Below are 26,389 nucleotides of genomic sequence, written 5' to 3'. Positions count from 1 at the left end.
AACACACTGTACCAGAATTTTAAGGCAAGGATGAAGGATAAATTGAATAAACAGCACTCAGTTTTCCTGTTTTCCAGAGCATCACCTAAATGGGATACAAAGGAATCTCACAGGAGCAATGGCTTCTATCCCTCTCAGAGTAGGCAGACAGCCTTACCTCAGGTGAATGAAATTCTTACACAGATAAGAATTTAAACTTGTCAAGGACGCTCAATATCGTGCAGCAGGGAAGTGTATAAGAAGCAGGGTCTCTCACTGTACCTCCTAAATTCCAAGACAAAGATGAGAGACTGCTAGTGAAAGGCAGGAAATGCTTAGCTTGCAACTTACTTGGTCTGGTCCGGGTTGTTCCCTTCCAGAAGGTGTCCTTATATGGGATCTTATTTAGACTCTGTCCTATCTTCTCTGCACGGTCTATTAAGACAAAAACATCAAGAATGTGATGGCAAAAACAAACAGCCTGCACACCATAAACCCCAACCTTATAAATTCAATTCCCTATCACCCTTCTCAGTCTAAACCCAGATCCCCTTTCACTACCAACCCTCCCTAACGCAAGTAACTACTGAAAAACCAGCCCCAACGACTCAACTCTCACTATTTACTCCAAATGAACTACTCCTCCTAAATCTCTATCCTATCTACTGAATCCCTATGACCTTCCCCCAGTCCAGACTAGTGGTGGTGAACCAAGGAAACGGGGATCAAATCTCATTTCTGCCATTGATACTCCCCTTGACCTCATTTAATTTACTTCACCCTATACTGTCTGAGGTACAAACACAGTGTAAGCCCTCTAGGTCAGGACCTACAACTGCATTTGACTAATTGACCTTGAATTTGGATTTGTAGAAGCAAGTACTTGCGTCCATACTTCAAATCCATCTCTGTAACCCCCCCCCCCCCACAAACAAATCCACCTCTCACCCATACCCCTATAAACTCCAAGATGACTCACTGGCACAGTACAAACTTCAGATCTTACCACCATCCCTTGCCCTGACACAAAGAAAACCCCAGACCCAGCTACAACTCCTTTGTTTTGTCACACGGTAAGTCAAAAATTCTTCATGCCATTATCCTCTCCAGCCAACCCCTAGGGCTCTGCCTCATATGCTGGCTGACATACTTTAATCAGTAACCTTTTCCAGCCCTCCTTCTAGCACACACTACTCTGCAAACCACAAGCCATAATAATAATAATAATAACTTTATTCTTATATACCGCCACACCCAGCGAGTTCTAGGCGGTTTACATCAGTTAACAAATGATCTGCATTGACAAGCTTATTTACAACAAGTTACAAGCAGATTTACAACAAATTACAATCAGATTTACGATAGATTACAACAATTTACAGCAGTCAGCGAGGAAGTTACAGCAGTTTACAGTAGTCTGCAATGAAGGGAAAATGTACAGCAATTTAACAGAGATTGCAGCTTTGATCAAACTAGACAAGGGAAGTAGAGAGAGGGACAAGGGAGGATCTGGTGAGGGGGAGGGGTGGGGCCGGTGTTATGTGGGGTGAAGGGATTAATTAAGGGTCATGTTTGCTGAATAGGTAAGTTTTTAGTAGTTTTCTGAAGGCAAGGTAAGTGGGGGCCTCGAGTATCATCTGGGCTAGCCATGGGTTCGACTTGGCTGCTTGGAAGGCGAGAGTTCTATCGAGGAATCTTTTGAGAAGACAGTGTTTTGGCGAAGGGAAGGCGAACAGTTGAATTCTGCGCGATGTCCTGTTGTTGCAATAAAGGTTAAAGTGGGTATTTAAGTAACTAGGAGAAGAACCATTAACCGATTTGTAACAGAAGCATGCAAATTTAAAAAGAACTCTAGATTCAAATGGCAGCCAGTGTAGTTGGTGGTAGAAAGGGGTGACATGTTCCCATTTCTTTAGGCCAAAAATGAGGCGCACTGCGGTATTTTGGATTATTTTTAGTCTCCTGGTATTTTTCTTTGTGGCGTTAAGGAAAATGATGTTGCAGTAGTCGAGAATGCTGAGGATGGAGGATTGTACAAGTAGGCGGAATGCAGTGTCATTGAAGTAATTTTTTATGGTGTGAAGTTTCCAGAGCACCGAGAAGCTTTTCCTAACAATGATGTCGGTATGGTTTTCTAGGGATATGTTTTTGTCCAGCGTGACTCCCAGAATTTTTATGGTCGGATCAAGGGGGAAGATCTTTCTGTTTAGTTGAATTGTGATTTCCTTGATTTTATCTTTGGGGGAGGCTAGGAAGAATTTTGATTTGTCGGGGTTTAATTTCAGTCTGAATGAAAGCATCCGGAGTTCTATCTGGTTGAGAATGTTTGTAATGTGATCGAGTAGTTCTTGTGAAAAGTTGGTTAGTGGGATGGCTATTGTGATATCGTCTGCATAAATGAAGAATTTGAGATTTAGGTTGTGTAAGAGTTTACCTAGGGAGGCTAGGTATACGTTGAATAGGATGGGGGATAGGGGGGAGCACTGCGGGACCCCACAGGTGTTGTCCCAGCAGTAAGAGAAAGAGTTATTCTTGAATACCTTGTATGATCTATTTTGTAGGAACCCCTGAAACCAGTTGAGGACCTGGTCTGAGATGCCAATGTGAGCTAGGCATTCAAGGAGAATGGTGTGGTCGACCAGGTCAAAGGCACTGCTCAGGTCGAGTTGTATGATCAGGGCACTTGAGCCCTGACTGAAGAGCGTGTGGAGGTGGTCGAGAAGGGAGGCTATGATGGTTTCAGTGCTATGGTCCGCGCGAAAGCCTGATTGGTTGTCACATAGAATGTTGAATTTTTCAAGGTATACGGAAAGTTCCGCCTTTACCATCCCTTCCGCTATTTTGGTAAATAGGGGGATGCTGGCGATTGATCTATAGTTAGATGGGGAGTTAGGTGGTTCTTTCGCGTTTTTTAGAATTGGGGTGATCATTATATGACCTTGCTCAGACGGGAAGTTTCCTGTGGATAGTAGGTGATTAACCCATGTCATCATTTTTGCTTTAAAGTTGGGGGGGGCAGTTTTCATGATATTTGGTGGGCATGTGTCCAGGTGGCAATAGGAGTGTGTATACTTGTTGTAGTAAGTATTGAAGGTTTGCCAATCGGTTAATGTGAATTGTTTCCAGCTAAGGTCGACTCTGGCTCCAGGATCTGGGTTTGATGAATTAATGTCTGTGAGGATGGGGAAGAGCTCGAGGGGGTTGGGACTGACGGGTAGTGTTGTTCTTAATTTTTGGATCTTGGTGTTGAAGAAGTCGGCAAGGGTGTTGGCGGTTAAGGTGGATTCTTCGTGTAAGTTAGTGAAGGTTTCTATGTTGTATAGGTCGTTGACCAATCTGAAGAGGTTGCTGCTATTGGTTTTAGTATTACCAATTTTGTGGGAGTAGAAATTTTTTCTTTTTTCATCAGTGAGGGTTTTGTACTTTTTTAATTTTTGTCTCCAGGCCAATCTGTGTTCTAGGGTTCCGGATTTTAGCCATAATCTTTCAGCTTTTCTGAGATCCTTCTTGCATAGTAGCAGTTCAGGATCGAACCAGCCCTCTTGGTTAGGGGTTCTTATTCTGCGGGTTTTTGTGGGGGCAATCTCGTTTAGTATGTTGGTACTATCTTGTATCCAGGAGGTCATGATTTGTTCCGTGTCTTCTAATAGGCATTCATAACCCACTTTTATCCCTATGTTCAAGGCTTAGAGCAGGATAACAACCTGAAGAAACTTATATATTCTAGGACATGTAATGTTGTTGTTTTTTTTTTTAAAGTGTTTAAAAATTATAACAAAAAAATGTCCTAAGAAAACCTGATTTCAGACGTTTCCAGAACTGAAGATAGGAGGATCAGATGAATTTCCTGTGGTAAGGAATTCCAGACTTTGGTTGACTGATATATAAAAGAATCATCATGCTTTATGCATTTGGAAGGAGAAGAGGTGCAGAAGCAAGACATTAACCATGGAAGCAGTATTTGGTAAACAAGAAGAGTGGCAAGGAGATAACTGGAGTGAAGTGGAGAAGCTTCTCTACACTGAATATCAGACGTCTTGTACACTTCTGCCCACAACCTGATGCTGCCAACCGTGGTCCACTATGCCTTCCTCTAACCCTTCATAGCCTACTGGCTGTACTAGAAATTAAAGCAGAGCACTGACTGCAGGCTAGCTGGCTTCAGTCTCTTGCGGTCTCTTCAGTCCCTGCTACAGCAGAAAAAGAGATTATGTACTTACTCTGGTAAGCTCTTTTCCAGTAGATATTCTAGACACCTGGTTATTACCCATACCCATATGATGCCTCTGGTGTACTTCACTGTGCAGTTTAGCGCCATCTACAGTTAGTACCCAAGCACCGAGGAGCGCCCAATATACTTATACATTAAGAAGTCATCAACACACAGCTCTAATGCAAGCTTACTCCAATGGTCCCCGAGACACTGATAGGCAATGGGATACCCTGAGCACGCCAACCAGAACTGAGGCCAAGGTATAACACAATACACACATACTGGAGGCTAGAGTGGTCAGGGAAGCAAGAACAATGATCAGAGGAAAACCATCAAGAGCATGAAGCTGCTACCTTTTAGGATTTCTCGTAAATGTGCTTTTGCTTTGTCCATAGGCATCTCCCCGTATTTATTACAAATACTAACCAGGGCACCACTGGTCACTAGATCCTGCAGAGGAAAAGGAGAAAATTAGCCATTACCTCTGAAACACAATAACAGAAACAGAAAAAGGAAGGCAGATATAGACCATATGACCTATCTAGGCTACCCATCCATGCCATCTGGGATAGAACTTGATATACCACCTTTTCTGTGTCTGGTTATAATCCCAGTGGTTGATATATTTTACACCTGGGGCAATGACAAGTTAAATGACTTGTCCAGAGTGACAAGAAGCTGCAGTGGGAATCAAACTCACAACTTCAGGGTGCCGACGCGCTGCTTTAACCACTAGTTGGAACCTAAGGACAGTACTAGGTGACCTTTACAGTCTATGGCTCAGAAATGCAAAAAAGACTATTGAATTTCATCAAGAGTTTATAAAGCACAGTTAGGATGGGAGGACATAAGAGAAGTGGAAAGAAAGTGGTCTAAGCTGAAAGGAGCGATAAAAATGGCTACGGACCTTTATGTGAAGAAAATCAATAAAAACAAGAGAAAAAGGAAGCCGATATGGTTTTCCAAACTAGTGGCAGAGAAAATAAAGGCGAAAGAGTTGGTGTTTGTGAAATATAAAAAAAACCAAGAAGAGGAGTGCAGAAAGGACTACAGGGTGAAACTGAAAGAAGCCAAGAGAGGGATACGTCTGGCGAAAGCACAGGCGGAAGAACAAATGGCTAAAAATGTAAAAAAGGGAGACAAAAATTTTTTCTGATATATTAGTGAAAGGAGGAAGGTGAAAAATGGAATTACTAAACTAAAAGATGCTGGGAACCGATATGTGGAGAGTGATGAGGAAAAAGCAAATGTGCTAAACAAATACTTCTGTTCTGTGTTCACAGAAGAAAATCCTGGAGAAGGACCAAGATTGTCTAGCAAAGTTACACGAGAAAATGGAGTAGATTCTGCGCCGTTCACAGAGGAGAGTGTTTATGAGCAACTTGAAAAACTGAAGGTGGACAAAGCGATGGGACCAGACGGGATCCATTCCAGGATACTAAGGGAGCTCGGAGAGGTTCTGGCGAGTCCTATTAAAGACTTGTTCATCAAATCTCTGGAGACGGGAGTGATTCCTGGGGATTGGAGGAGAGCGGATGTGGTCCCTATTCATAAAAGTGGTCACAGGGATGAAGCAGGAAACTACAGGCCGGTGAGCCTCACTTCAGTTGTTGGAAAAATAATGGAAGTGTTGCTGAAAGAAAGGATAGTGTACTTCCTTGAATCTAATGGGTTACAGCAGTGTTCTTCAACCTTTTTACACCCGTGGACCAGCAGAAATAAAATAATTATTTTGTGGACCGGCAAACTACTAGGACTAAAATTTAAAAACCCCGTTTACGCTCCATCTCCGCGAGCTCGGTCCCCGTAAACCATCTGATCCCATCTGCACAAGCCGCAATTATGATTTTATATTGAACATATTTTATTAAAGTATAAAAAGAAACAATATTCTGAACAACTGTGATTTTATAAATACAAATATACAGAGCACGGACCAACAAAACCCCTGTCTCCCCTCCACTTCACATATATCCCCTCTACTATCAAGAAAACTGAACAAGCCAAGTTCATAGAAATATCATGCTAACAGAATACTGCAGTCCCCAGTTATGTCTCTAGCAGGATATATATTTCAAATCTGATATATTCTAATCACAAAATAGAAATAAAATTATTTGTTTCTACCTTTTGTTGTCTCTGGTTTCTGCTTTCATCTTCTTTTCACTCTCTTCCTTCCAGCGTCTGCCCTCTCTGTCTCTTCAATCCAGCATCTGCCCCTTCCATCTACTGTCTGACCTCTCCCCCTTCCATATGGTATTTGTCTTCACCCCTCTCCCCTTTCCATCCAGCCTATGCCCCTCTCTCCTTTTTACACTATTCACTCCAGCTTCACTGCTCTCTTCATTTTTATCTCTCCTACACCAGATCTGGCATCTTTGTCCCTCTCAATTTCTCTGCTGATCCCCCTTCCCATCTCATTCCTATCTCTCCCCTTCCCCTCCTCTAATCTCCCTGCAAGCTGTTTCCTTCCTTTTTTTATTCTCCCTTCCCTCCTCCCCCTGTCCAGCAGTAACTCTCTTCCTTTTCCTTTCCCTCCTTCCCTCCCAGCAGCATCTCTCCTTCTCCCTCCCTCCAGGTCCAGTAGCAGCTGTCCCTTTTCCCCCCTTGCCCAGCAGCTTCTCAGACTCCTTTCCCTCCTCCCCTCCCAGCAGCATCTCTCCTTCTCCCTCTCCAGGTCCAGTAGCAGCTGTACCTTTTTCCCCCCTTACCCAGCAGCTTCCCAGACTCCTTTCCCTCCTCCCCTCCCAGCAGCATCTCTCCTTCTCCCTCTCCAGGTCCAGTAGCAGCTGTACCTTTTTTCCCTCTTACCCAGCAGCTTCCCAGACTCCTTTCCCTCCTCCCCTCCCAGCAGCATCTCTCCTTCTCCCTCTCCAGGTCCAATAGCAGCTGCCCCTTTTTCCCCCTTACCCAGCAGCTTCCCAGACTCCTTTCCCTCCCCCCTCCCAGCAGCATCTCTCCTTCTCCCTATCCAGGTCCAGTAGCAGCTATCCCTTTTTCCCCTTGCCCATCAGCTTCCCAGACTCCTTTCCCTCCTCCCCTCCCAGGAGCATCTCTCCTTCTCCCTATCCAGGTCCAGTAGCAGCTGTCCCTTTTTCCCCTTGCCCAGCAGCTTTCTCCCCTCCCAGCAACTCTCCTTACTTGCCAGCGCTGCGATTCAGTAAGGCAGCCTCGGGTCCTTTGTTGGGTCGCACTGCCTCTGAGGAAAGCGGAAGTTGCATCATCAGAGGCGGACCGACTCAGCAAAAGCTCCAAGGCTTCCTTCTTCAATCGCTGCGTTTGTAAGGAGAGCCACTGGGAGGGGAGAAAGCATAGTGTGAGGCTCCCTATTATCTCTCCGGCCCTGCGCAAAGGACAGCTCCTCGATCTTGCCGGTCCTGCGTGGACCGGCAGGAAATTGAAGAAGTTGATCTCGCCGGTCCTGTACGGACCGGCAGGAATTTTCTGCAGATCGACACCGGTCCGCAGACAGACGGTTACAGGATCCGAGGCAACATGGCTTTACAAAAGTTAAATCGTGCCAAACGAACCTGATTGAATTTTTTGATTGGGTGACCAGAGAACTGGATCAAGGACATATGCTAGATGTAATTTGCTTAGATTTCAGCAAAGCCTTTGATACAGTTCCTCATAGGAGGCTGTTAAACAAACTTGAAGGGCTGAAGTTAAGACCCAAAGTGGTGAACTGGATTAGAAACTGGCTGTCGGACAGACGCCAGAGGGTGGTGGTTAATGGAAGTCGCTCGGAGGAAGGAAAGGTGAGTAGTTGAGTCCCTCAGGGTTCGGTGAGGGGGCCAATCCTGTTCAATATGTTTGTGAGTGACATTGCTGAAGGGTTAGAAGGAAAAGTGTGCCTTTTTGCAGATGATACCAAGATTTGTAACAGAGTAGACACCAAAGAGGGAGTGGAAAATATGAAAAAGGATCTGCAAAAGTTAGAGGAATGGTCTAATACCTGGCAACTAAAATTCAATGCAAAGAAATGCAGAGTAATGCATTTGGGGATTAATAATCGGAAGGAACCGTATATGCTAGGAGGAGAGAAGCTGATATGCACGAATGGGGAGAGGGATCTTGGTGTGATAGTGTCTGAAGATCTAAAGGCGAAAAAACAGTGTGACAAGGCAGTGGCTGCTGCCAGAAGGATGCTGGGCTGTATAAAGAGAGACGTAGCCAGTAGAAGGAAGAAAGTGTTGATGCCCCTGTACAGGTCATTGGTAAGGCCCCATTTGGAGTATTGTGTTCAGTTTTGGAGACCGTATCTGGCAAAGGACGTAAGAAGACTTGAAGTGGTCCAGAGGAGGGCGATGAAAATGATAGGAGGCTTGTGCCAGAAGATGTATGAGGAGAGACTGGAAGCCCTGAATATGTATACCCTAGAGGAAAGGAGAGACAGGGGAGATATGATTCAGACGTTCAAACACTTGAAGGGTATTAACGTAGAACATAATCTTTTCCAGAGAAAGGAAAATGGTAAAACCAGAGGACATAATTTGAGGTTGAGGAAGTGGTAGATTCAAAGGCAATGTTAGGAAATTCTACTTTACGGAGAGGGATAGTGGATGCTGGAATGCGCTCTCGAGAGAGGTGGTGGAGAGTAAAACTGTGACTGAGTTCAAAGAAGCGTGGGATGAACACAGAGGATCCTAGAATCAGAAAATAATATTAAAAAATGAACTATGGCCAGTACTGTGGCAGACTTTGCATGGTCTGTGTCTGTATATGGCCATTTGGTGGAGAATGGGCTGGGGAGGGCTTCAATGGCTGGGAGGGTGTAGATGGGCTGGAATAGGTTTTAACAGAGATTTCGGCAGTAGGAACCAAGCACAGTACCTGGGTAGAGCTTTGGATTCTTGCCCAGAAATAGCTAAGAAGAAAAAATTAAAAAATTTTAAATTGAATTCAGGTTGGGCAGACTGGATGGACCATTCGGGTCTTTATCTGCCGTCATCTACTATGTTACTATGTATGTTACTTACCGTAACAGGTGTTATCCAGGGACAGCAGGCCAGATATTCTCACCTATGGGTGTATGTCACTGAAAGAGCCCCGGTATGGACCACTTTAAAAGTGCATCGCCACTTTAAGATTTCAGAAAGTTTGTGATAGTCCGAACTGCGCATGCATGAGTGCCTTCCCGCCCGACTTAGGGTGTGCGGTCCCTCAGTTAAGATAAGCCATCTAAGAAGCCAACCCGGGGAGGTGGGTGGGATGTGAGAATATCTGCCTGCTGTCCCTGGATAACATCTGTTACGTTAAGTAACTGAGCTTTATCCCAAGACAAGCAGACAGCATATTCTCACGAATGGGTGACCTCCAAACTAACAAGATAGGATGGTGTGAGTGTTGGCCTAAGAAAATAAATTTTGTAATACAGATTGGCCGAAGTGCCCATCCCGTCTGGAGAAAGATTCCAGAGAATAGTGAGAAGTGAATGTATGAACTGAGGACCAGGTGGCAGCTTTACAGATTTCCTCAATGGGCATAGATCTAAGGAAAGCCACAGAAGCTGCCATAGCTCTAACTTTGTGGGCTGTGACACGACTCTCCAGTGCCAGTCCAGTCTGAGCATAGCAGAACGAAATGCAGGCAGCTAGCCAGTTGGAAATCGTTCTCTTGGATACAGGATGCCCCAACTTGTTTGGATCAAAAGAGATGAAAAGATGGGGAGATGTTTGTTGTGGCTTTGTTCGGTCAATGTGTAGTAAGGTCAAAGCCGCTTACAGTCCAAAGTATGCAAAGAAGTTTCTCCAGCATGAGAATGAGGTTTAGGAAAAAACACTGGTAGAACAATTGACTGATTGAGATAAAATTCAGTGACAACTTTGGAAGAAACTTTGGATGTGTACACAGAACCATCTTGTCATGATGAAAAACTGTGAAAGGTGGATCTGCTACTAATGCTTGTAACTCACTGACGCCTCTGGTAGAGGTGGAATAATTAAGGAGGACCACTTTCCAGGTAGTAAGACTTAAGATGAGCTATGACCATTGGTTCAAATGGTGGCTTGATCAAACTGGAAAGAACCACATTAAGGTCCCAGACGACAGGTGGAGGCTTGAGAGGTGGTTTAACATTGAAAAGCCCTTCATGAACCTGGAAACCAAAGGATAAGCAGTGAAAGGTTTTCCCTCGACTGGCATGTGAAAAGCAGTATAGAGTTGTCCCTATCCTTAGGTTTGACAAACCACAGCTCCCTCATGAGTCTCTACTGATGAATCAACCCTTAAGAATCTTCAGAGGCTAGTGTTTATGCCTCCTGTACCCCCCTGGCAGAGGAGGGTAATTACTATGGACCGGCTTGGCAAAAGACTATACCAAAATGCTATGTTAGTCAACCAGTCTGGCAACTACACTTTTCACTTCTCTTTTTATATGAAGCATTTAGGAGATGACCTGGAATATCGCTCTGAGTTCCAATAGATTTATGTGATTTTGACGATCTGTGGTGGACCAATGTCCTTGAGTATGGAGACCATCTAGATGAGCCCCCCCCAAGCGTAGGTTGAGGAATCTGTCTTGAGAACCTTCTGGTGAGGGGGCGTTTGGAACAGCAAACCTCTGGAAAGATTGGAAGAGAGCATCCACCACTGAAGAGATTGCTGAAGAGAAGATGTTACTGTAATGTGCTGGGAGAGCGGATAAAGGGCTTGTGAACATTGAGAGGCCAGTGTCCACTGAGAAATCCTTAGGTGAAGTCTGGCAAAAGAAGTCACGTGAACTGTAGAGGCCATGTGACCTAGGAGAACCATCTTGTGTCTCACTGAGAGTGAAGTAAGGGTGGACACTTGTTGGCAAGTTGTACCAGAGTATCTTGGCGCTACTGAGGAAGGAATGCTACGAGTTGTACAGTATCTAGAAGAGTTCCAGAATCTCCTCAACCCTAAGATCTTCCTATCTGTCTGTCCAAATTAGACTGTAAGCTCTTCTGAGCAGGGACTGTCTATTGTATGTTAAAAAGTACAGCACTGTGTACGCCTTTCAGCGCTAAAGAAATTATAAATAGTAGTAGTTTTAGGAAATTATCCAAACCTTTTTAAACCCTGTAAAGCTAACTGATATCACCACATTCTCTGGCAATGAATTCCAAAGTTTAATAACATGTTGTTGTGAAGAAATATTCTTCTCCGGTCTGTTTTAAGTCTACTACTTAGTAGCTCCATTGCACGCCACCTAGTCCTACTATTGTTGGAAAGCATAAACAAGTGATTCACATCTACCCTTTCCACTCCACTCAGTATTTTATAGACCTCTTATCATACCACCCTGAGCTCTCTTCTCCAAGCTGAGAGCCCTAGCCACTTTAGCCTTTCCTCATGGGAAGTCATCTAAGCTCTTTTATAATTTTCATTGCCCTGTTCTGTACCTTTTCTAATTACTGCACACAGTATTTGAGGTGCAGCTATACCATACAGTAATACAAGAGCATTATACATTTTCATCTTTGTTAAGAACATAAGAACTACCATACTGGGACAGACTGAAGGTCCATCAAGCCCAGTTTCCTGTTTTCCTATATTGGCCAATCCAGGTCCCAAGTACCCAGCTGGATCCCAAGTAGTAAAACAGATTTTATGCTGCTTATGCTAGGAATAAGCAGTGGATTTCCTCAAGCCATCTCAATAATGGCCTATGGACTTCTCTTTTAGGAAATTATCCAAACCTTTTTTACACCTTGTCCCAGCAACAAATTCCAGAGTTTAATTACCATTGAGTGAAGAAATATTTTTCTCCGGTTTGTTTTAAATCTACTACTTAGTAGCTTCATCGTATGCTCCCTAGTCCTAGCATTTTTAGAAAGAGTGAACAAGTGATTCACATCTTACCCTTTCCATTCCACTCATTTTTATAGACCTCTATCAAATCACCTCCTGAGCTGTCTCTTCGCCAAGCTGAAAAGCCCTCGCTGCTTTAGCCTTCATTCATAGGGAAGTCATCCCATCCCTTTTATCATTTTCATCGCTCTTCTCTGTACTTTTTCTAATTCCACTATATTTTTTTTGAGACACAGCGACAGGTGTGGCTGTACCATAGAGAAATACATGGGCATTGTAGGGAGAAGAAGAGATAGTGGATGCTGTGGATGGGTAGACTGAAATGGGCCATTTGGCCTTTATTTGCCGTCATGTTTCTATGTATCTATAAATAAAGTTTTAACACACAATTAGTTACTTTCCATTGATAAATTGAAACTCTCACCTCTGCAACATCATCCTGACCCCAGAAACAGGCATAATGGAGGGGTGTGTTTCCATGTTCATTCACTGCATTAATATCAGACTTGTACTGAATCAGCTGCAACACAGAAGAGAGGAAGTTAGGAATATTTGAAAGGTGAAATGATAAACAGCTTGTGGAAGTTGGCACTAGTTGCAATGAAATGGGAAGAGTAGAGATGCATTTATTAGAATGGATTCAGTTCATCGGCATGCCTTAAATTTAATAATAATAACAGTTTATATACCGCAAATACCGTTAAGTTCTATGCAGTTTACAAAAGATTAGTGAAGTACAAGTTGAAAGAATAGGATAGGAGAACCGTTATAGAGGGGGAAGTAGAGGAACGGGTCAGCTGTCTAGATATTTCAGGAACAGGTGAGTTTTGAGGCGTTTCCTAAATACCTCGTAAGTGGTGGGGCAAGAGTAGTTGTTCTAGGTCTTTACCCATAACGTTGCTTGATGTGAGAGAAGGAGTGTCATGGTGTTTTTTCAGTTTGCAACCTTTAACCGGGGGAGAAACGAAGTGCAAGTGGGAGCTTCTCTTGTGTCTGTTGGCTGAGAAGGAGAAGAGGTCGGATATGTATTTAGGGGCTAGACCGTAAAGAAACTTTAAAGCAGTGGCAGGCGAACTTAAACTTTACACGAGCTTCCAAGGGCAGCCAATGTAGCCTGTTTGGTAGTATGGCGTCACGTGATTCAAATTTCTTCAGACGAAGATAAGTCTGACCGCAGCGTTTTGCACTATTCTAAGCGTCGCATATTCTTTTGGGAGATTGCTAAATAGGAAACATAGAAACATTGAAGATGACGGCAGAAAAGGGCTACAGCCCATCAAGTCTGCCCACTCTGCTTACCCACCCCCTGTCTATGCCTAATGACCAAATTTCCTTATCTTGACCCTCGTAGGGATCCCACATGGGTATCCCATTTATTCTTAAAGTCTGGCACGCTGTCCTGCTTCGATCACCTGCACTGGAAGCTTGTTAAATGATCAACCACTCTCTCTGTGAAGAAATACTTTCTGGTGTCACCATGAAATTTTCCGCCCCCTGAGTTTGAGCGGGTGCCCTCTTGTGGCTGAGGGTCCCCTTGAGAAAGAAAATATCATCTTCCACTTCGACACGTCCCGTAAGGTACTTAAATGTTTAGATCATGTCTTCCCCTCTCCCTACGTTCCTCGAGAGTGTAGAGCTGCATTTGTTCAGTCTCTCTTCGTACGAGAGACCCTTGAGCCCCGAGATCATCCTGGTGGCTGTCCGCTGAACCGATTCAATTCTGCGCACATCTTTACTGTAATGTGGCCTCCAGAATTGTACACAGTACTCCAGATGAGGTCTCACCATGGCCCTGTACAACAGCATTAATGACTTCAGGCTTTCGGCAGACGAAACTTCTATTGATACAACCCAATATCTGCCTTGCCTTAGATGAAGCCTTCTCCACTTGATTGGCAGTTTTCATGTCTACACATGATGATTACTCCTAAATCTCGTTCTGCTGAAGTCCTAGTTAAAGTTTCTCCGTTCAAGAAGTACATCCTGCATGGATTTCCGCTTCCGAGGTGCATGACCTTACATTCTTAGCATTGAAGCCTAGCTGCCAGGTTGAGGACCAACTTTCCAATGTAAGCAGGTCCTACGCCATATAATTCTGTTAAACTGCATTCACTTACTATATTACATAGTTTGGCGTCATCGGTGAATAGTGTTATTTTACCTTGAAGCCCTTGAGTCAGATCCCCTATGAATATGTTGAAAAGGAGTGGACCCAGGACGGAGTCCTGCGGCACTCCACTGGTCACCTCCGATGTTTTAGAGAGGGTACCATTAACCACCACCCTCTGAAGTCTGCCACTCAGCCAATCATTGACCCATGCAGTTAGTGTCTCTCCTAACCCCATCGATTCCATCTTGCTTAGCAGCCTGCGGTGTGGGACACTGTCAAAAGCTTTACTGAAGTCCAGGTACACGACGTCCAAAGACTCTCCCAAGTCCAACTTTCTTGTTACCCAGTCAAAGAAGCTGATGAGATTGGATTGGCAGGACCTACCCTTGGTGAATCCATGCTGGACTGGGATCCCAAGATTCCCTTCATTCAGATCGTGTCCAATTTTGCTTTTAATTAGTGTTTCCATGAGTTTGCACACTATTGATGTGAGACTCACCGGTCTATAATTCGCAGCCTCTGCCCTGCAACCCTTTTTATGCAGAGGAACGACATTAGCTAATTTCCAGTCCAGGGGAACTTTCCTCTTTCTTAGGGAGAGATTAAATAGCTCAGCCAATGGTTTCGCCAGGACATCGCTCAATTCTCTGAGCACTCTTGGGTGCAAATTGTCTGGTCCCATGGCTTTGTTCACCTTGAGTCTTGCCAGTTCACTGTAAACTTCACCTGGTGTGAACTCAAAATTCTGAAACGGGTCTTCTGTGTTTTGTGTTGCCTTCAACTGCGGACCGTGTCCTCACAGGTGAAGACTGAGCAGAAGTATTCATTCAGTAGTTCGGCTTTATCGGAATCTGCTTCCACGTAACTTCCGTCCGGTCTTCTAAGGCGTACTATCCCGCCTGTGTTCCTTTTTCTGTCACTAATATACCTGAAGAAGGATTTGTCCCCCTTTTTAATGTTTTTTTGCCAGAATTTCTTCCACTCAAAGTTTTGCCTCCCTAACTGCCATTTTGACCGCTGTAGACCTGGTCCTATATTCTACCTTTGCCTCTCTTTTCTCCGTGCGATGTTACAGTAGTCGAGTTGACTCAGTATGAGGGATTGAACCAGGATTCTGAATGCGGAGTTGTCAAAATATGATTTAATGGATTTAAGCTTCCAGAGGGTGAAAAAACCCTTTTTGATTAAGGAGTCTACCTGGTCTTTCATGGTTAGGCATTGGTCAAGAGTTACACCCAGTATTTTAATGGTGGGCTGTATGGGGTAGTTAAGTTTGTTGATGCCTAGTGGTGTTTTGGTGTCAAGCGGGTGTGGTGAGGCGACAAAGAATTTTGTCTCCTCTGTATTGAGCTTGAGCTTGAAGTCTGTCATCCAGTGCTCCATCAGGTTTATGGCTTCTGATGCTTTGGGGATGGTTTCCGAGATGGAGTTGGCAAATGGGATGATGATCGTGAAATCATCAGCTTAACTGAATAATTTTATCCCCAGTTGGGTTAATTGTGCTCCCAGTGAGGTCATGTAGATATTGAAAAGCAATGGGGATAGCGGGGATCCTTGCGGTACACCGGATGGGTTGCTCCAGGTGTTGGAGAGATCATTTTTGAAGCGTACCTGATAGGTGCGGGATAGAAGGAAGCCCTGAAACCAGTTTAGCACTTCACCTCTGATGCCAATGGCGTCTAAGCATTGTAGCATAATCGCATGGCCTACTAGGTCAAAGGCGGAGCTCATGTCGAATTGCATGATCAGGGCATTGAGGCCTTTGCTTAACAATAGATGCAAGTTATCTAAGATAGCCGCAATAACAGTTTCTGTGCTGAAAAGAGGTCTAAAGCCGGATTGAGTCTCGTGTAGGAGTGAGAACTGGTCAAGATATTCCATCAACTGGGAGTGTACCAATCCCTCCATGATTTTTACGATAAGTGGAATGGAAGCAATTGGTCTATAGTTGGTTACTAGAGCTGAGGATTCTTTATTATTTTTTAGGATAGGGGTTATTATTATGTGACCGTTATTGGAGAGGAATTTCCCATTTTTCAGGTATGAGCTAAATATTGCAGTAGTGAAAGTTTAAATTCAGGTGGTGCCGCTTTCATGATTTCCGGGGGACATGAGTCCAGGATGCAGTATGATTGGAGTATTTGTTATATAATTTGGTATAATTATTCCAATCTATGTCTTGAAAGGAATTCCAGATCATATCTGCAGGTGTTTCATTTCCTTGTGTGTTAGCTATTTTGTGATCACTAGGTTCTTTTGTTGAGCAATTGTTTCTTAGTTTTTTAATTTTTGAGTCAAAGTGTAGGGCTAAGTCGTTCGCAGAGGGTAATTTAATGTTGTGTGTAGGTAGAGTGTAGCAAGTGGTATCAAATAAGTTCATGATCAGATTTAACAGCTCTTTTGTATTGACTCCTTGTGAATTATTGCAGGATGAATTGATTTTAGTGGAGTAGAATGCTTTGCGTTTGTCTTTTATCAGTTGTTTGTAGGTTTTTATATTGGCTCTACGGTCTGATAATTCTCCTGTTTTTTTCCATATTCTTTCTAGTCGTCTAGCTAGCTGTTTCATTTTTAGGAGTTTGATGCCGAACCATTTATTATATTTATTTGCATTGCTTTTGCTATTGTGTTTAGGTGCAATTTTATCTAAAATGCAGGTGCTGGTAGTGGTCCAGTGATCCCAGAAATCGATTTCTTCCTTTATCTCTGCTTGAAGTTTGTATTGTGACCAGTAGTTTTCTGGGTTAATGTGGCCTCTTGTGAGATGTTCTTTTTTTTATTATCGGGCGTGTTTTATGTTTTCGTTGGGACCATATTAAAGTAATAAGTGAAGTGGTCCGACCAGATGTCATGACACCAGGTGCCTTCAGGTAAGGAGATGACGGGGTCAGTGATTTCCTTTGTAGACATGGCTACTACACATCTAGATGATGGCCTTTTTTGTGTGTTTGTGTGGGGGCAGGGAGGTTGTAGTTAAGTAGGGATAGGAAGTTTTTGAACTCTTTCGTGTCTGTGTTGTCCTCTTCATCTAGGTGTAGGTTTATGTCTCCTGCGATGATATTGTAGGAGGGACTTATAGAGTTGTGTAGGACGAATTCACAGAAGTCCTCTTTGGCTTTTGACCAGCTTTTGGGTGGGACATAGAATAGTATGCAAGAAAGGGATTCTTCTAAGTGGATGTTACTGATTTTGCAGGCTAAGATTTCTTATTGGCTGGATGTTTTGGAGTCCAATAGTTCGAACTCGAATCCTTCTTTGAGAACAATTGCTAGTCCTCCTCCTTTTTTTCCCTCGTGGTTTAGGGTAAGGATTTAAAAATTGACAGGGAGGAGATCGATAATTATTGGATCATCTTCAGACAATAGCTAGGTTTCGGTTAGAAAGAGGCAGGCTATTTGCTTGCTGATGATCCAATCTTTGATTAGAAAGGCCTTGTTCCTGACTGATCTAGTGTTAAGATAAGCGCAGGGGATGGTTGCGGAAGTGATAGGATTGGTAAAGGTAGTGGTTTTGATAGGTTTTACTGCCCTAGTTCTTTTTTTTGAGGGTTCGTTGGTGCGTTCTTTTGTCTTCTTGTGGGATAGTGATGTGTGTGGTTGATAGGACAGGGAAATGGGTTGGTTGTAGTTGAGGATAGAGAGTGTGAATCTCTTTGATGCTGCCACTTAGTATATAGAGTAGTAATATTAGTATGAGATTAATGTTTGCAGTGTAGAGAATTTCAACTTAGCGCAAGGACAGAGTTAGTTTCCCAGAAAGTATTGGTTTTAAGTGAGTAGGGTTGTTAGGCGGGTTGGGATGGAATTGAAGATAAGTTAAATGGAAGTAGGTCTTGAGATGTTTCTATCCGTTACGCGTGCCTCTAGCAGATGCACATGCCATTAACAGTTGATCATACCTCTATCAGTTTTTCATGTGTCTAACAATATGTGCCACTAGCAATACTTGTGTCTAGCAGTACATGCATGTAACAGTACATGCGTCTAACAGTACATGCGTCTAACAGTGCATGTCGCTAAGTTTTTCATGCATTTAACAGTACATGTCATTAACAGTTTCTCATGCTTTTAACAGTACATGCCACTAACAGTTTTTCATGCGTCTGACAGTACATGCCACTAGCAGTTTTTCATGCGTCTAACAGTACATATGCCTCTAGTTGTACATGCTTCTAATTTTTATCTTTAGGCTTATAGCAAACCTTCCTTTCTTAGCAGTTACCCATGCCTCTAGTTACACATGTTTCTAACAGATACTCCTTCTTCTAACGGTTACTCATGCTTCTAGGAGATAAATTTGTATCTAATTTGGAACTTTCAGCGTAGGAGACCGAGATTGACAGTGGTCTTAATGGGTAAATCTTAATAGGAAAGCTTAGCTGGTAGTCGGTGTAGTTGTTGTAGGCAGGAGGAGGTAGTTGGTGGATATATTAATGTGCAATAACATTTTTGTTAGCATGTGAAGTTTCGGGAATCTGGTGGATTACAGGACCAGAGACAACATAGATTAACTAAAGGTAAGTCTTGTCAAACAAATCCAGGAAGAGGTGGTGGGAACAGAGACTGTGTCTGAATTAAGAGGGCCTGGGATAGGCACATGGGATCTCTCAGAGAAAGAAAGAGATAATTGTTACTGTGGATGGGCAGACTAGATGGGCCATTTGGTCTTTATCTGCCGTCATGTTTCATTGATCAATTTCTTTGACTGAATGACTAGAGAATTGGATAGAGGAGAACACTAGATGTGGTGTATTTAGATTTTAGCAAAGCCTTTGGACATTGTTCCACACAGACATTTAATAAATAAACGGAGTGCCCTCAGAATGGGGCCCAAAGTGACGGGCTGGGTCAAGAACTGGTTGAATGAAAGATGACAAGAGGGTAGTAGTCAATGGCGATCGCTCTGAGGAAAGGGATGTTACCAGTGGTGTGCCTCAAGGTTCTGTTCTTGGGCCTGTTCTTTTTAAAATTTTTATAAGTAATATTGCTGAAGGGCTGTCGGGTAAGATTTGCCTCTTTGTAGATGATACCAAAATCTAAATTAGAGTAGACATCCCGGATGGTGTGAACAACATGAAAAAAGACCTGGCAAAGCTTGAAGATTGGTCTGAAATTTGGCAGCTAAAATTTAATGCTAAGAAATGCAAGGTCATGCATTTGGACTGCAAAACCCCAAAGAAATGAGTTTAGGGGTGAAGACTTATGTGCATGACGGAAGAGCGGGAGGTAGGAAGTGCAGGCAGCGGCTGAGGCAGGCAAAGCAGAGGAGCAAGGAGAGAAGAAGCCGGAGGGAGTCGGAGGAAGCAGGGGTCAGCGGCAGTGAGCAGCGGCGAGAGTTAGCTCCGCCCATCCGCACCGCATCACCAGCGGCGGCAGAGCCAGCAGCGCTAAGACCTCAGCAGCTGTATGGAGGTAGGAAGTGCAGGTAGCAGCTGAAGCAGGCAAAGCAGAGGAGCAAGAGGGAAGAAGCCCGAGGGAGTCGGAGGAAGCAGGGGTCAGCGGCGGTGAGCAGCGGGTAGCAGCGAGTTAGCTCCGCCCACCCGCACCGCATCACCAGCGGCGTCGGAGCCCGGACTCCCCTTAAAAGGAGGAGCCAGCAGCGTTAAGACCTCAGCAGCCCGCATGGAGGTAGGAAGTGCAGGCAGCGGCTGAGGCAGGCAAAGCAGAGGAGCAAGAGGGAAGAAGCCGGAGGAAGTAGGCGTCAGCGGCGATGAGCAACGGGTAGCGGCGAGAGTTAGCTCCACCCACCCGCACCGCATCACCAGCGGCGTCGGAGCCCGGACTACCCCTTAAAAGGAGGAGCCAACAGCACTAAGACCTCAGCAGCCGCATGGAGATAGGAAGTGCAGGCAGCGGCTGAGACAGGCAAAGCAGAGGAGCAAGAGGGAAGAAGCTGGAGGGAGTCGGAGGAAGCAGGGGTCAGCGGCGATGAGCAGCGGGTAGCGGCGAGAGTTAGCTACGCCCACCCGCACCACATCACCAGCGGCGTCGGAGCCCGGACTCCCCCTTAAAAGGAGGAGCCAGCAGAACTAAGACCTCAGCAGCCGCGTGGAGGTAGGCAGTGCAGGCAGCGGCTGAGGCAGGCAAAGCAGAGGAGCAAGAAGGCGGGGTCAGCAGCGGGTAGCGGCGAGAATTAGCTCCGCCCACCCGCATATCGTCACCAGCAGCATCGGAGCCTGGACTCCCCCTTAAAAGGAGGAGCCAGCAGCGCTAAGAGCTCAGCAGCCGCGTGGAGGTAGGAAGTGCAGGCAGCGGCTGAGGCAGGCAAAGCAGAGGAGCAAGAGGGACGAAGCCGGAGGGAGTTGGAGGAAGCAGGGTCAGTGGCGGGTGAGCAGCGGGTAGTGGCGAGAGTTAGCTCCGCCCACTCGCACTGCGTCACCAGCGGCGTCGGAGCCGGACTCCCCCTTAAAAGAGGGGGAGCCAACGGCGCAGGCGAGCGGCCCATCAAGTCTGCCCACTCTGCTTACCCACCCCCTGTCTATGCCTTAGCAAGAGCGCCTTTGCGAAGAGCCTTATGAAGAGCCGGACCACTACGCCCAAGAACACATGCAAGGAGAGTCAGCACGGTAAGGGAGTAGCAGGCGCAAAGGAGAAAGAAAAACAAAAACAAAACACACACATAGAGATGCGTGAAGCCAAGGGTCAGAAGGCGCTGAAACTAAGGAGCAGGTAGGTCAGAGGGGACCACATCCACACAAGAGCAGGGAGAAGAGGCAAGCACAGAGAGAGCGGAAGAAAACCAGCGGGAACAGACGAAGGAAAAAGGTAGGCCCAGGAGGCAGGCCCTAGAGGTAACACACGCACCTCAGCATATAGGGTAGCAGATGAGGAAGCACACACAAGCGAACAGAGAGCACGCACAAGCAGGGAGAACTCGCACAAGCAGGGAAAACTCGCACAGCAGGGAGAACTCGCACAAGCAGGGAGAACTCGCACAAGCAGGGAGAACTCGCACAAGCAGGGAGAATTCACACAAGCAGGGAGAACTCGCACAAGCAGGGAGAACTCGCACAAGCAGGGAGAACTCGCACAAGCAGGGAGAACACACACAAGCAGAGAGAACACACATAAGCAGAGAGAACACACACAAGCAGGGAGAACTCGCACAAGCAGGGAGAACACACACAAGCAGAGAGAACACACACAAGCAGAGAGAACACACACAAGCAGAGAGAACACACACAAGCAGAGAGAACTCGCACAAGCAGAGAGAACACAAAGCAAGCACAAGCGGAAAGAAGCATAAGACAAGGAAGATCAGGAAGAGCCAGGAACAGGAGCGAGCGCACAAGTAAGAGTACAGGAACTTACAGAATGCGGACAAGAATGGAAGCTGCAGGAGCCCAGAGGTTGAGCTTCCCAGTGTACTGCACGGACTGTCACATGTACGTCTACCTCCCCTCGGATAGGCAGGCAGTCGTATGTGTGCGCACGATGTCAGGAACTGAAGAGCTTGAAGAGTGAAGTCAGTCATCTGAAGCACAGGATCCGGGAACTGGAGGGACTCTACATAGAAACATAGAAGATGACGGCAGAAAAGGGCTACAGCCCATCAAGTCTGCCCACTCTGCTTACCCACCCCCTGTCTATGCCCTAATGACCCAATTTCCTTATCTTGACCCTCGTAGGGATCCCACATGGGTATCCCATTTATTCTTAAAGTCTGGCATGCTGTCTGCCTCGATCACCTGCACTGAAAGCTTGTTCCAATGATCAACCACTCTCTCTGTGAAGAAATACTTTCTGGTGTCACCATGAAATTTTCCGCCCCTGAGTTTGAGCGGGTGCCCTCTTGTGGCCGAGGGTCCCTTGAGAAAGAAAATATCATCTTCCACTTCGACACGTCCCGTAAGGTACTTAAATGTTTAGATCATGTCTCCCCTCTCCCTACGTTCCTCGAGAGTGTAGAGCTGCAATTTGTTCAGTCTCTCTTTGTACGAGAGACCCTTGAGCCCCGAGATCATCCTGGTGGCCGTCCGCTGAACCGATTCAATTCTGCGCACATCTTTACTGTAATGTGGCCTCCAGAATTGCACACAGTACTCCAGATGACGTCTCACCATGGCCCTGTACAACGGCATTATGACTTCAGGCTTTCGGCTGACGAAACTTCTATTGATACAACCCAATATCTGCCTTGCCTTAGATGAAGCCTTCTCCACTTGATTGGCAGTTTTCATGTCTGCACTGATGATTACTCCTAAATCTCGTTCTGCTGAAGTCCTAGTTAAAGTTTCTCCATTCAAGAAGTACGTCCTGCATGGATTTCCGCTTCCGAGGTGCATGACCTTACATTTCTTAGCATTGAAGCCTAGCTGCCAGGTTGAGGACCAACTTTCCAATGTAAGCAGGTCCTACGCCATATAATTCTGTAAACTGCATTCACTTACTATATTACATAGTTTGGTGTCATCGGTGAATAGTGTTATTTTACCTTGAAGCCCTTGAGTCAGATCCCCTATGAATATGTTGAAAAGGAGTGGACCCAGGACGGAGTCCTGCGGCACTCCACTGGTCACCTCCGATGTTTTAGAGAGGGTACCATTAACCACCACCCTCTGAAGTCTGCCACTCAGCCAATCATTGACCCATGCAGTTAGTGTCTTTCCTAACCCCATCGATTCCATCTTGCTTAGCAGCCTGCGGTGTGGGACACTGTCAAAAGCTTTACTGAAGTCCAGGTACATGACGTCCAAAGACTCTCCCAAGTCCAACTTTCTTGTTACCCAGTCAAAGAAGCTGATGAGATTGGATTGGCAGGACCTACCCTTGGTGAATCCATGCTGACTGGGATCCCAAAGATTCCCTTCATTCAAGATCGTGTCCAATTTGCTTTTAATTAGTGTTTCCATGAGTTTGCACACTATTGATGTGAGACTCACCGGTCTATAATTCGCAGCCTCTGCCCTGCAACCCTTTTTATGCAGAGGAACGACATTAGCTAATTTCCAGTCCAGGGGAACTTTCCTCTTTCTTAGGGAGAGATTAAATAGCTCAGCCAATGGTTTCGCCAGGACATCGCTCAATTCTCTGAGCACTCTTGGGTGCAAATTGTCTGGTCCCATGGCTTTGTTCACCTTGAGTCTTGCCAGTTCACTATAAACTTCACCTGGTGTGAACTCAAAATTCTGAAACGGGTCTTCTGTGTTTTGTGTTGCCTTCAACTGCGGACCGTGTCCTCACAGGTGAAGACAACACCTTCAGTAGTTCGGCTTTATCGGAATCTGCTTCCACGTAACTTCCGTCCGGTCTTCTAAGGCGTACTATCCCGCCTGTGTTCCTTTTTCTGTCACTAATATACCTGAAGAAGGATTTGTCCCCCTTTTTAATGTTTTTTGCCAGAATTTCTTCCACTCGAAGTTTTGCCTCCCTAACTGCCATTTTGACCGCTGTAGACCTGGTCCTATATTCTACCTTTGCCTCTCTTTTCTCCGTGCGCTTGTAGGAGAGAAACTCTTTTTTCTTCTCCTTAATGAGGTGCGAGATCTCCGCGGTGAACCATTGGGGTTTATTGTTTCTTTGTCGTTTATTTACTGATTTTATGAAGCGGCTAGTTGCTTCATATATGGTTGATTTCAGTGTTAAACACTTAGCTTCTACATCATCGGTCTCCGCTTGGTCCTGCAGCGTCTGATGGACGAAATCTCCCATGCGTGCAAAGTCTGTGCCCCGGAAATTGAGTACCTTTGTTTTCGTGTTTGATCTAGGGAAGCCTTTCCTAAGGTTGAACCATACTATGCTGTGGTTGCTGGAGGCTAGCGTATCTCCTACTGAGACCTCTGAGACGCTTTCCCCCCTTGGTGAGTACCAGGTCGAGGATCGCCTGGGCCCTAGTGGGCTCCGTTACCATTTGTTACCATTTGTTTGTGCTCCCTTTATGGAGGTTAAGAGCCTCCTGCTACCGCTGATTGTTGCTGAAAATGAGTTCCAGTCTGCATCACAGAAGACCCATTCTAGTCAGACGAGTACCCTATGAGAGAGAGGCACATCGAGGAAGAAGTCAGGGAACTTGAGAAGTTCATCAAAGACGCCTACAGAAGAGTGGAAGAGCATCAAGGAGATGAGAAATACATCGAGGACGACTGCAGGAGGGTGGAAGAGCAAGAACACAAGCAGCACAGAAACAAGGAGGATGCACAGAATGGAGGACACGAACCATCTGACACCGAGACAGAAGAATCCCATGGAGGAAACATGCAGGAGGAAGAGGCACGATCCTACCAGCACCTTGAGGGAGAAGGAACAGGAACCACCAAGGACACTGATCTCCGACCACAGCGGAGACTGAAAAAAGGGAAATCTGCAGTCCTGGTGGGAGACTCGATCCTAAGACAGGTGGACAGTCACATAGCAGGAGGGAGAGAGGATCGGCTGGTGACCTGCCTCCCAGGAGCAAGAACCAAGGATATCATCGACAGAATTGAAAGGGATCCTGGAGGGAGCAGAGACGGAAGAGACGGCAGTGTTAGTCCACGTCGGGACGAATGATGTCGCCAGGAGAGACTACAGCAAGAAAGGCACTCACCAAACAGTTCAAGACCCTGGGAAGGAAGCTGAAGATGAGGACCCAGAGGATAGCATTCTCGGAGATCCTACCAGTGCCGGAGAGCAAGATGTGAAGAGGCAGACGGAACTACAATCAATAAATGCGTGGATGAGATGATGTGAAGAAGAGGGATTTCACTTCATGAGGAACTGGACAACGTTCTGGGGAAAGAGCAAGCTCTTCAGGAGAGATGGACTACACCTGAGCACAGCGGGAACTAGACTACTAGCAAACAACGTCAAGAGAGGAATAGAGCAAGCTTTAAACTAAGAGGAAGGGAAAAGCCGACAGTCGACCAGGTGTTGATGATTCGGAAGACAGTATACCGAAAGGATACTGAGTGGGGAGAGTGCTGGAAAGACACCAAAAAAATGACAAAAAACACCAAACGAATAACCAACGGAGCCAGACGAATCCAGAAGGGGGTAGGAGGAGTCTACTACAAATGGAAGGCGAAAGGGAACGAGAGGAAGGGAAAAAAACACAACAAGGAAACATACCAAGTATCATAAGGGGAAGACAAGAGTAGACAATGAACAAGAGTCTGCAGAAGGGGACGGAAAGAATAATGAATCACATGGGAAAATAACAAGAAAACAAAAATATGGAGACTTACATTGTATGTACACTAATGCAAGAAGCCTAAAGAACAAAATGGGGGAACTAGAAATCATGGCCAAGGATGAGAACCTAGACATCATAGCAATCACGGAAACATGGTTGCAACGAGGGAGAACAGATGGGACACAGTACTGCCAGGGTACAAGCTACACTGGAGAGACAGGACACATCAGAGAAGAGGAGGAATAGCACAATACGTAAGGGATACCATTCAATCGACCGGAGTGGATACAGCATCGACAAATGACCAACTGGAATCAATATGGATTAAAATACCAGGAAGAAAGGGAACTGAGATAAAGATGGGCCTGTACTACCGCTCACCTGGGCATACAGAAGCGAAGGATGAAGAACATGAGAAGCCGAGTTGAGACAAGAATGTAAAAAACGCAAACACCATAGTTATGGGAGATTTCAACTATCCCGGGATAGACTGGAGGCCATGGAGTTTCAAAATGCTCAAAGGAATCGGAGTTCCTGGGAGGTTGTACGGGACTGCTACTTGGAACAGCTTGTCAAAGATCCAACGAGAGGGGCAGCTACTCTAGATTTAATCCTCAATGGATTGAGAGGACCTGCCCACAAAGTGGAAGTAGTGGGACCATTAGGAAACAGTGATCACAACATGATCCAATTCAAAATGGAAATAGGTAGGCAAAAGGGGAGGAGAACCATTGCAACAACGTTCAACTTCAAGAAAGGGAACTATGATGCCATGAGTCAAATGGTAAAGAGAAAACTCAGGAACAGCCACAGAAAGGTACAGACGGTGGAGCAAGCCTGGACCCTATTCAAGGACACGGTAAACGAAGCGCAAAACCTGTATATAACCAGGTTAGAAAGGGGTGCAGAAAGAACCAAGTGAGAGACCCAGCATGGTTAACAATGAAGTTAAGAAGGTGATAGAAGACAAGAAAAAAATCCTTCAGGACATGGAAAAAAGGACAAAACCGGGGAACATTGGAAAGAGCACAGGAAGCATCAAAAAGAATGTCACCGCGTGGTCAGAACAGCGAAAAAAAGAGTATGAAGAGAGATTTGCCAAGGAGGCACGGAATTTCAAACCATTCTTTTGCTATGTGAAAGGAAAACAAACGGCGAGGGAGGAGGTGGGACCCCTGGATGAGGGAGACAGGAAGAGAGTG

The 26,389-nt window shown here is 45.4% G+C and overlaps 1 protein-coding gene across 3 annotated transcripts in view; it reads right to left on the bottom strand.

Annotated features, from left to right (window-relative positions):
* Nucleotides 1-26,389, bottom strand: part of ILK (integrin linked kinase) — a 185,058-nt gene that overhangs the window by 66,743 nt on the left and 91,926 nt on the right. For all 3 annotated transcript variants that reach the window (XM_033949504.1, XM_033949506.1, XM_033949505.1), the window contains 3 exons: nt 12,393-12,488; nt 4,546-4,642; nt 331-414 (listed from right to left, as the gene is read on the bottom strand). In XM_033949504.1, the coding sequence (XP_033805395.1) occupies nt 331-414; nt 4,546-4,642; nt 12,393-12,488 (277 nt within the window). The remainder of the gene's footprint in view (nt 1-330; nt 415-4,545; nt 4,643-12,392; nt 12,489-26,389) is intronic.

This window comes from Geotrypetes seraphini, chromosome 6 (assembly GCF_902459505.1).
Source record: "Geotrypetes seraphini chromosome 6, aGeoSer1.1, whole genome shotgun sequence".
NCBI classification, from domain to species: Eukaryota; Metazoa; Chordata; class Amphibia; order Gymnophiona; family Dermophiidae; genus Geotrypetes; species Geotrypetes seraphini.
This window is presented reverse-complemented; position numbering and strand designations above follow the sequence as displayed.